Genomic DNA, 12,267 nt, shown 5'->3' on the forward strand with positions numbered 1-12,267 from the left:
ATCAAGCAGAATGTAAAACATGTAGTGAATCATTCTAGGAAGATAATATGTGAGCTTAGAGTCCACACTATTCCATAGCAACAGAATACCTGAAAGCTTATGAATAGTTTCAGTTGTGGTTATGTACCTGCCTACTGCTACATGGCAGACTTTTATTGGCAGACTTTTATAGTGAGTGGTTCTCTTTATTCGTTCCATTATTTGCATTCCACCCAGAACTTTCCACATTCATATTTATTTTGAAAAAAATAAAAATGTCTTGAAAAAGGTACATAGTGTTCTTTAGCTTGACTATTTCCCTAAATATGTTTGACAAACAAGAATAGCTATGCAGGCTTCACAAATCTTTCAATTTCCCAATGTCAAAATTCTTTTGTGGTATGTTTCAACTATCCCTCAGAATGCACAAATTTTTAATGTTTGTGTATAGATTTATATAACGATGGGAACAACCAAATTAAAATAATGGATTCAGTCAACTGTTGGAAAACAACTGATTTATTCAGTTGTATAAGGGACATTCAACAAACTAAAGAGACAGAATAAAAAGGTGTATTTTTACACAATGAGATTTTTACTACTCCTCAATGCAATCCCCATCAATATTAATATAATGATGAACTAGTATTTTTATACCTGATGCAAAAGAGTCTTTTGTCTTGTTGTCTGAGCCACTCTTCCACAAGCTTTTTGACCTTCTCATTGCTGCTGAACTTTTTCCCATGAAATGCCTCCTTGAGTGGACCAAACATACACAAACACAAAGGAGTCATATCTGAACTGCAGTGAGGAAGTGGTAGTATCTCCCAACTAATTTTTTCGATTGTTTCTTTGGTCATCTGGACGATGGGTAGGTGAGCATTGTCATGTGCAATATCATGCTTTTTCTTTGAGATCTGCAATGTTTTTCACTCATTACTGATTTCACTTTGTTTGTCAGTATGTCTGAGCAGTAGATACTGTTTACCAGTTTCCTTTAGAACAGGTGAGCTGTGTGCTTCCATTTCTTGCTTTCTTTTTTGGACTCTGGTTTCAAATGGTGAACCTAAGTTACACCACACATTAAAAACTTGTTAAGAAGAGGGTCACCTCACATTTCACAGTGTTCTTCCAAATCTGTCTTGTCTCTTTGTGTTGTTGTGTTAACTCTTTCAGGACCCACCTTGCACTTGTTTTGCTATACTTGTTCTTCTTACTGATAAGGTTATTAACTGTGCCAACACTTACTGTAATGGTTTCTGCTATATGTTGAAACGTAACATGTATATCTCTACAAACAATGTCCTCAATGCAGTTTTCAAGCAAAAGAGTTGGCACTCCAAGTGGCTGGAAAGGATGTTCCCCATCAATCACAGTCAGAGGTTCAACCATTTTTCAACTGTTCTATCCACTTATAACAATTTATGCAGATTGTGCAACTTTTACCATACTGTAAAAGCATTGGAGGAAAGACTTTAGCCAGTTTTTCACCTTCAGAAAGCAAACAAGAGAACACTGAACATTGTTCAACTAATATGGGAACTTCAAACTGACATGACATTCTTAAGTGTAATACTGAGGTTATAAACAAAACAAGTTGTATCTATCAGCTTTTCTCAGCTCATCCCAGTGATGCCAACTCATGGAAGTACAATGCTCCTCCAGCAAACTGTTTCATATCTACAGCAAATCCTCTCTTTAATTATTGAATGCTCCTCATGGTTTTATGCATTGGTTGAATTATTCATTCCTTTTTTCATTGAAACCAGTCTGTGTATGCAACCAAATGAAACCAATTAATTCAGTTGGTTGTACTTTTATATATCGATTGGATTATTATTACTCATTCATTTCTTTAAGGCAAAACCAGTCTGTACGAGCAACCAAATGAAAACAATGACATGATCCCCAGTGCATTCAGTTAAGAGGTGAAACATTTGATCATTTTGGCATTGTTAAATTGCACTGTGTTATCAGCATTATCACTATTATTGTAATTCCAAAACCTGCTTTTTATTTGGGGCCAATAAGTAGCTTTTAGTTTGGTTTTTAGTCCACATCTACAAATAACCATGCCTGGGCCAAAATGCTGAAATGCGCAGTGGCACAGAAATCATATGACTGGATAGAAAGTCACTCTCATGATACATTTCTTGTTTTTGTGTGTGTGTGTGTGGGGGGGGGGGGGGTGTGAGTATCTGACAAGTGATTGTATATACTGAGAAAGCAAGTGATTTAAGTCATTAAGCAATTGACAAACTGTATCTTGCATGCTTTCTGTTTGCATCACCTCAGCTTTTCCTGAATGAGAATTATTGGTGATGGGTGTAAATCAGCAGAAAAAAACAGTGTTTCAATAAATTTAAATAAAAGAGTAATGTTCGTCTTTTTAAATGTAAATTTATAATGTAGTGCCTGTTATTGACCTTTAACAACCAACTAAAAAGTCCATATTTAATGCTAGAAGTATGACAAATTTGCATTTAAGTAAAAAAGAGAAGCATTGGATCATCAAAAGCCGCACACACACAAAAAAAGAGAGAAAACTTGCTAGCTTTTGGAGCACATCCTTTCTCAAGTTACAGGAGGCAAGAAGAGGGGCTGGAGAGGATAGCTAGTGGCCTGGAGAGAGGCAGCCGATTTGCTGGCTAGGAATGTGGAAGGGAAGTGTGGTATGTGCACATGCTACACACGTGATTCATAGGTGTCGGAGCCAGCAGGGAGCAGTGCATGATGAAGGTGATATGGAGAGGTGAATTAGTGATAGGAAAGGGGAATGAGGAGCTGTTGGATGGAAGGTGTGAGGACAGTCAGTTAACAGAGGTTGAGGTCAAGATGGTTCTGGGAGCAAAGGTTTTTTTGTGTGTGCATGTTGATGAATCAACGCTTCTGCTTTCGATGTGAGGTATCCTTTAATCCCAAAGCATTTAAGTTCTACCAGAATTATGCAACTATAATTGTAGTCAAGTAAATAAATATATAAATTTTAAAAATATTTCATTTTCTGAAATATACTTTTATCCACCTCTGCTTGAAATAAGATTTGTCTCAAAATAGTTGTTAACCCAAGTCAAGGTCCATGCATAACCAAAAAGGACAAAAAAGTATGCAAGTGAAACCATTAAAAACAAGAGAGTGAATGAAAAAACATTCATATAGTTGATGTAGCCAGAGAGACTACTTTCTTTCAGTTGTTTCATCCAACTGAAAAAAATCAAGTGAATGAAAAAACAATTGGTTGTTAAAAACAGTCGGCTGACCTGTCCATAGGTTATCTACAATGTGCCTCACATGTTTCTAATGCTTGGTGAATACTGCTATTTTGGCTGCCACCATCTACATAAATATTATGTAACTTGGGAAGTGAATGTACACAGAAATGTTTGTATTGGAAGGATTACAGTTTCTTGGAACACTTACCATCAGGCACAATATCAATAACTTGGTCCAGCAGATCAGATAAAACGGGATCTGATGACTGGTTATCCCATGTACTGGGACTACTGACACCAGATCCAGAGACAGATCGAAAATCTACTGTTGTGGCTCCTGATACCGGGATACTGAAACTACTTTCAAGTTGGTTCAGTTGTCCACGCTGTTGTTGCACTTGTTGCTGCTGCTGCTGTTGCTGCTGCTGCACCTGCTGCTGTGCCTGTTGCTGAGATGACTGCACTTGCTGTTGCTGTGCCTGTTGCTGCTGCTGTTGTTGTTGTTGCTGCGATGGCTGTTGCTGAACTTTTTGCTGCTGTATACTCTGTTGCAGCAGCATGTTACTTTGTTGATGATCTTGCTGCGTGAGCATCTGGTTGAGGAATGGTGTGGCACTAGGCCTGTTAGGCTGTGGCCGAACCTGTTGCCTTGACACATCAGTTACCTGTTGTGTTGGCCGGGCAGTAGCTGCAGTCGAGGATGGAGGTTGCACATTTCCACTTGGCCAGCCTGGATGCACAGACACACACATATACAGTAAAAATCACTATAAAGATCCTTTGGTTTTTGCCAACAAAACTTACAAAAAATAATTGACGAAGTGTTAATTATTAATGAAACATGACTACCTACATTTAAAAATTAACTTTCTATGTCTTTCAGCTACCAAGAGAGACATAATATAGACAATATCTCAGAGCAGCAGTGCTTCACTGTATCTGTGTTACATATTATCTAGGGGCCAAGCAATTAAAATATATTTAGCAGTAATGTGGATCTGATTTATGTGAAAGAAAATGTGATGTTTTAGATTTTGCCAATTTTCTCCTGTTAAAGCAGCAAAATTAAGCAACCCAATGAGAAACAGTCTCCAAATGACTTACTGGGAGTTTGAGGCTTGCTGACACGTGGTAGTATCTCTTGTGGTGTAGCCGAGATGACAGAAGCAGGTATAGGTGGGATGGTGGCTGGTTGCGATGGTTCTTTTGCCAAAAGCGATGCAAGCATTTTGTTGCGTTCCCACAACTTGCTTGTCCCCGCTGCAGCGCCACTTCTCGACACTCCTGGAGGAGCTCCAGAAGGTCCACCAAGTCGCATCTTTGCAGATGAAACTCCCGATTCATCTCCGTCATCACTCGGCCGTTTGCGTCCTCCAATCAGTGATGATACTGTCAAGCTGCCAGTGACATCAACACCCACACCTGCCCCAGAAGGTGGAGATGGAGAAGGGTTGCGGAAACCGAGGCTCTCGAGCAGAGGGTCATCATCACGATGCTGACCAGTATCGGGCCCTACTTGAGGTTTGCTCTCTTCATCTTGTTCTTTTAGTAGTTGTTGCAGCAGTTCATTCTGTTTCTTCAAACCAGCTCTCTTTTCTAAATCATCATCATCACTTTTCTCATTGAGCAGCTGTAAAAAATTGTATTTAAGTGTCACAAAAGGCAATATACATTCCAAGCCACAGATGGCAGTACATAAGATGACATTTATTTGGTACAGAAATATAATGTAACTGACATGCCATTACATGTGAGCGGTGACACCACTGATATTTCTTGATAAAGAAATTACACGACTGATGAGGGAGATGAGGCTGCAAGTACATGCAGTTTGAAAGATTTCTGAAATATTATATGACATGCAAGCAAGTGGCTGGCATCAACGTAAGAGTTAGCAAAAATCCCTCTAATTGAACATCATTTAAGTTCTTAATTTATGTAGTTCATAGTATTTCTGCTCTGTCATACTGGATTACATCTACTGTGTTCTAGGAAAATGGTTTCCACTCCATCCCCCCCCCCCCCCCCGAATTCCTCAGTTTCATCATAACTAACACAACTCATACAGTTAACTCCTATTACTGCTACTGGTTAATTACGTCTGTGCAAACATCAACAACAACAATTTCTATAAATGTCATGTATGTGCTCTCAGTAACCAACTATAAAAGGTTACAGACAGAAGCAAAATTCATATTTCACACTGCAAAACAATTGATTGTTTTGTGCATGTCATTAACTCTGAGCCAGAAAAGTGTTATCTGAAAAAGTGTAAGTGGAAAAATGGAGCACTGAGGGTAAAACAGGGAAAGGAGGAAGGAAAATTTATATTAGCTTTAAAAACGTTACAGTGGAGTATTCCCGACAGTGAAACAAACATTACATATGAAAGCTGTGGATCAAATAGGATTTGACTTTCAGTCTTGCACGTGAATTTTAACTTACCCCTAATGTTTGAGAACCATCAATAATCTGTCAAAATTTTATTTTTGATCCTTACCAAATTGCCAGTTTTTTAAATAAATAAGTACCAGGTATTTCTTTTTCAAAAGAAGGAACTGTAACACAAGCTTATTGTTAATGCAGCCACACAACTATTAGTCTTTGACTATACGTAAAACACACCGCTCTATCTATTTTTGACATTGCATTGGAATAAAGACTTACAATAAGCCTTTGCAATTGTTAACAGCCAAAAATTAATTTGATAAAGTTTGTTTTAAATTAAATAACTAGTGAGAATAATTTCATTCATCTTGAGTTCAAAACTTCCAAATAATTTCATCAGATCTGCAGAGAAAATACAATTATCCAGAGCAGCCTATATACATGGTGTTCAAAACTAGAAGTGTCCCTTATTCTTACAACAGATATTGTTGATCAAAACTAGAAATAAAATATCCTACAAACATATCACTGGAATAAAATACTTGTTGAGCTATAGACCATTTTACTTGTTGAGAACAGTCCACACTCATTTCTTATTGGTTGTATTTGTCTCCATACTTTAGCCAGTAACTTTAACCGACCAGCATACACCATATATGCCAAATGATGTCCTCTAACACCACATCCCACATGAAAAAGAATCCAGCACATTGATCCAGCAACTAGCACATACCGAACAAGAACAAATAAAATTATTTCCCACACTGGAACAATGCTCTTATTGTTCTTCTTCATAAGGAAAAGAAAGACGTATTAGTGGACTTTCCATAATCAAGATGTTTATTTCAATATCAGTGAAAAAGAATTGCTCTTTCTTCAACACCTTCATAATGAGTATACTGTGAACACTCCCATCTTCCAGAATGATAGCATCACTGTTCACAGGGCAATGGCAATCCACATGCTTGCAATATGGAAGCTCAACAGGATTTAATCGACAATAAGTGGATTCAGCTGGATACGGCATTCCTGAAGAAATTTGTGAACACTCTACTTTGTCAAACTGCGACCATTATTATGGCTAGAGGTGTTGTTACACAGGATTACCTACATATCTTCTCTGGGCAATGAATTTTTTGCCTGATGTGCTTGCGATCAATTGCTGATATTTCATACTTGAGGCAGCTGAAGATGATCAGCAAAAGAAATAAAGTGAGGAGTAAAATTAGCTTCGATTGCTGTGGTAAACACTACACGAGTTTTCAAAATGAACAATCTGATGTGTCTGATATGGAATGTTTACAGTCAAAGCCTATACTAATATGGAAAGGATACCTTGCTACTCACCACACAGAGAAGCAATTGAGTTGCAGGCAGGCATTTATATGTATCATTGAAAAAGGTGTGCCCATCTGCAACTCATCACCTCCCCCATGTGACGAGTAGCAATCTATCTTTTCCATTTTGTTGTTGCTCCTTGCTAGACTTTCCATTATTTGACAGTTCACACTCAGTGAGCCATGAGCTTTTAATGTAAAAACAATTCAAAAGCTGAGGTGTTATCTGTGAACAATAGAGAACTGAAATGGAGGTGGATGGGCCATGAAGACAGGGTAACAGATTGCAAGTGAACCAAGAAAGTACTTAAATGGATGCCAAGATATAAGAGATGATGGAAGTTGTGACCTAATGTAAGACAGGAAAATGATATTAAAAATATGCAGGAGCAGTATTGATGCATATGACTGAAGGTCAGGTAATTGGCCATAGCTTTATAATCAGGAACTTAGGATTTCAGTGTACACATGCCTGAATTAAAGATAAACAAATGAATTTTTGAAGCCACAATATTGATCAAAAAGTAATTTACTGGCAAAGTTGGAATTTTATGTTGAAACTTTGTTCAAAATACATATTTTATTATTTGATATCTACTTAACTATCTGAATTTTTAAAGGCTACTGAGTGCCCACTGCATTTATTGTTGAAAATATTTTCTGTTGTCTGTGGTGAAACTGTGTATTTATGTTTTCCACTATGTTACATAATTATTCTGATGATCAACTGATGAAATATCTAACAAACAGATCTACACAGAAAGTTACCAAATTTGAGTGTGCCACCTTGGTCCACAAAAATCATTTTTGTTAATGTTTCACACTAACTTCAGCTGCTGGACTCCCACATGTAACCCATTATGTACATCACAGAATGAAAAAGGTTCCACATAGGTTTGTATAAAATATAAAAAGAAAGGAACATTTGTGAGACATGGTCAGTATTCCCAAAAAGTACAGTACTGCAGTTTTGGATACTCACACTACTGTTCTACCAATAATTTATAAATTTCAACAGCATTAAAAAAAAAAATGGTTCAAATGGCTCTGAGCACTATGGGACTCAACTTCTGAGGTCATTAGCCCCCTAGAACTTAGAACTAGTTAAACCTAACTAACCTAAGGACATCACAAACATCCACGCCCGAGGCAGGATTTGAACCTGCAACCGTAGCGGTCTCGCGGTTCCAGACCGCAGCGCCTAGAACCGCACGGCCACTTCGGCTGGCTCAACAGTATCACATAAACACTGTCTACAAATTGTTTATGTCTCTGGTACAAAACTACAACGTCTCAAATCATTTACATTCATTTGTATTCCATAACCAAACAACAACAAAAATTACATTTTGGTTAAATCATAGTTTAGAGATTGTATGACATAATTTGTGTTTATCAAAAAATCTCACCTTCAGTAGCATGTTGTTGCCTGTAGAACTATGACCCGACATCCTAGGAGCATCTGCCTGAAGTCTTCCACCAACAGATCCTCGGCCAGCTGCTCCTGCACCAGCTGGTACCTCATCACTGCGGGCATCTTCATCATCATCCTGATTAAGCAGACCCTTCAGAATTCGGTGCCTGTTCCTCACGTCAACATCACCAACTTGCCCTCCTGCATCTCCAGTACTCACTTCATCAGCACTCGTACTCTGACGCTTTGTGAGCAGAAGGTTTCGAAGTCTGCGACCAGAGTCCCCCGGGGCCGAACCTCCGTCAGAACTGCCATTTACATTAGCAGACTCTTGCACCCCGGATTTCGATTCTTCTGTCCCGTCAGAGCAGAAACTTCCGTCTGGCCCATGCTCCTGCAGAGGGCTGAAAGGAAATGAGTTAGCAAATGGGTGAGCAGGAGTGGAGACTCTTGCAGCGGGGCTGGTTTGGTGGACATACGGGTTCAGTGGGCTAGCGCACACACCACCAGATGGACTATATCCCGCACCACTCGGTGGACGGGGATTTGGGGTCGATACAGGTGTCAAGCTCTGGCTCTGTCGCGAATCGGGCCGGCGGTCCCATCCGGACTGGGCTGCGTTGACACTACTACCGTCAGGACTCGTTTCTCCTCCACCTACTATATCCCAAGTAGAAGTTGGGAAAAAGTCAAAGTCATTGAGGCCGATTTCAGTGGAATACGTGTGGTAGGCAGGACTGTTCGCATCACTCGTAACACTGCCAAACCCACTGGAGTTTGTACGCCCACCCACACTTCCTACCGCACTTACTTGACCGTTCACAGCACTGCTCATAAGTGGTCCTCCAACTGAACCATTACCGTCACTAGGTGAAGTGCCGAAGCTGGGGTTTCCCTGTCCAGCTGACGTCGCCGAACGCGGAGAGTTGGAGAGGTGGCCACACTCCGGAAGAGGGTTCTCAGAGTCTCTGCAGCCAGGAAGCACGCCGGGAGGAAAACACGAACAGGGAAAAAGAGAGAAATGCATCAGTAATGTGTCAAATTAACATGGAAGCAACCATATCACAACAAGGCACTGATGTTAAATAGTAAAGATTGTTAAGTAGGGAATGGGAGCACAACTGGTGTAAGAGGATAATATATGCAGATGAAATTGATACCTGAACCACATATGTATCAATAGGTCACATTGTTGAACACACACGAACACTGCACATAGCACACAAGTGTCAAGCAATCTGCATAGGATAAGACCATCCTTCAAATAAGTTAAAATTTTTCTAGATAACTTAATTTCACTGAGGAAGCACATTGCCTTTAGATAGAAGCAAAGCCAACACACAAAACGCACAAGGGTTTATGTGGGGTGGAGGAGGAGGGGCATCAGCACAAGTGAGAGAGAGGGAGGAATCTAGATGATGGGATGGTAGGATGGACAGTACCAAATAATACTGTTATTAGAAAACAATCAAATTTGGTGTAAAAACTTCTTGGTAATAGACAGAATACAATAGAATTGGCATATTTGGGGGCAACATGCAAAAGAGGTAGCTATAATTTTTCCTTACAATATTACGGATTAAGTACCCACCACTATGCTTCCATCACTCAAATGGAACTCATAAGATTAATAAATAATCCTTGCAAAAATACTATTAGGTCCAATACTCCTTATTTAGTACATTTAAGTACTTCAGCATATTTTGTTTAATATGGGAACAATTGGTGAGGAAATCCTGTAATTATCAAAAGTAGAAGATTCACTTTGCACCTGCAGCTCCCTTGACTGTTATTAAGTCTGCAGTCACCATATTTCAACAGAGAGAAAGGTTTCATGTGTAACATCCATATGCAGCAGCACTGTCACACTGTTTGGTTGATAACAATGCTATTTGTTGCACTCACAGCTTGCATTTTTCATTATATACAGTAAATTGGGTGATAACACAAAGCAGCACTAAAGAGTGAAAAATCTCTGTTATTGTTTAAAGCAGAGTATGTAAGGCCGTTCTGGGTGCTTGCTGCAGCTATACAATGAAATAATCCCACCTCATGTAATACTGTAGTATTTACATCATTGAGGGACTTTAGGAAAATGACAAGTCTCATCTGTCAACTGACACAGATACCTACATTGCTGCAGCTGCTTTGATTGTTCTTATTAGCAGATAATCTTACGTAAACTGAATTAAGTATTACATGTTTTATGCAAGAGTAATGTTACAATTACAGATCTGTTATTACCCAGATGTTTATTCACTGGATGTCATGCCAATTCACTAAATAAAAAGCATTTTAATCGAGACATGCATTGACTGGCTGCATCTTATTACAGAGAGAGGGAATACTTTTCCGAAATCATTCCTCTGTCATGTTAAAATCAAGTCATTTATGAGCCTAGTGAAGAAAGAAGAGAAAATGATGATGGTCCAATTTACAATTAGAAGAGCATGATTGACCAACAAGAAGCTTCCTCAGACTATCATTAGACATACAACAATAAGAAATGTTTTTTCAATGAAATGAGTAAACCTTCATTAATACATGTGGTGACTTCATCTCACATTGTGAATGAATTTGTGAATTAGTAGTAATACAAAATATCACAACCACCTAACACTCTTGATCTCATTTTGTGTTCCCCCTATATCTTTCCCATAACTTAACACAAGGCTCTGAAGTACCAAATTTGAAAACTTTGAAAGATCTCAAGGAATGTCAGGATATTCTGAAGCTGGCTAGGGAGTCAGTAAAGAATGCCCAGCTTAACTCTTTTTCTTCAAGTGATGTGACAGTCATTTTTAGAGAAGAAGATTGTTGTGAACAGACGTTACGAAAAAAAAAAAAAAAGTTTCAGGTGTGCTTGAATAGCCCTCTTTCGTGCAATACCAGTTTAGTAGCTGTCAAGAATCAGGAATTTTCCATCATCTGTTCTTAACAATTAACCATTCATGAAAGATTTTTAATTAAATGATCCACAATGGCTATAAAATACTTTTATTCAAAGTCAGAACTTGTTTTGTGTCAACTGAAGATGCAACCTCAGGTGATCTTTTCAAAAATTAATAGAGAAACAAATTGTTTTACAAAAGATTATTAACAATGGTCAGAATGATAACAGGATACTAAAGTATAGTAATGTACAAGAATACTTGGAAAATACTCACAGTGATTCTATTTACCAGCTCATAGTGGAAAGACAATTACCTTTAAGTTATAAGTTATTATATAGAGTACTTTCCAAGTATCGTTATATGTTAGTATACTTCAGTACCCATTTATTCTTCATTGTTCAGAATTATTTGTAATTTTTTTTTCCTTTTTTATCTTTGTATAGATCACCTAAGGAAGCATCTTCAATTTATGTGAAATCAGTCGTGACTTTGAATAAAATTATTTTACAGCCACTGCAGATCATTTCATTCAAAACACAGATATTTGGCTGTGGTTGCCTGCAATTTAAAATAAGATTTGTGAAGGACAAAACACTGCATCTTTGCAGACAAAATGCGTTACACATAATGCCCTAAACTACAGCTAAAATCAGTCTTGACCGTAAACTTACACATTCAATCAATATATTAGTCACAACATCTGAAGTAAACACACATTGGTGGAAAGACACAGAATAGATATCTAGAGAGTTGCTGAAGGAGTCACCATTTAACTTTGAAAATTATCTTCCCACCATATTGTCAGTTTTCCTTGGTTCGTTTCAGCATAAAACACCACGTGGAATACACAAAATATTTAATTATATGCTGAATAAAACTGTTTCCAATATTCTATCACTGCATCATTATGCCCAAGATAAAGAACCTGAGCCAGCCAACTGTTCGATATTAAGCTACTTCATTGTCTTATATTTCATGCAAATGATAATCAATGTGACAAGAACACTAAAAATAAATAAATGACTATACTTCCTGTGAGGTCT

The 12,267-nt window shown here is 38.2% G+C and overlaps 1 protein-coding gene across 7 annotated transcripts in view; it reads right to left on the reverse strand.

The window, feature by feature from the left end:
- Positions 1-12,267, reverse strand: part of LOC126189025 (nuclear receptor coactivator 3-like) — a 299,208-nt gene that overhangs the window by 52,816 nt on the left and 234,125 nt on the right. For 6 of the 7 annotated variants that reach the window (XM_049930852.1, XM_049930851.1, XM_049930853.1 and 3 more), the window contains exons 9-11: positions 8,326-9,298; positions 4,296-4,821; positions 3,400-3,921 (exon numbers count right to left, since the gene is read on the reverse strand). In XM_049930852.1, the coding sequence (XP_049786809.1) occupies positions 3,400-3,921; positions 4,296-4,821; positions 8,326-9,298 (2,021 nt within the window). The remainder of the gene's footprint in view (positions 1-3,399; positions 3,922-4,295; positions 4,822-8,325; positions 9,299-12,267) is intronic. The other variant, XM_049930856.1, reaches the window with a different exon arrangement.

This window comes from Schistocerca cancellata, chromosome 5, assembly GCF_023864275.1.
Source record: "Schistocerca cancellata isolate TAMUIC-IGC-003103 chromosome 5, iqSchCanc2.1, whole genome shotgun sequence".
Classification (NCBI taxonomy): Eukaryota; Metazoa; Arthropoda; class Insecta; order Orthoptera; family Acrididae; genus Schistocerca; species Schistocerca cancellata.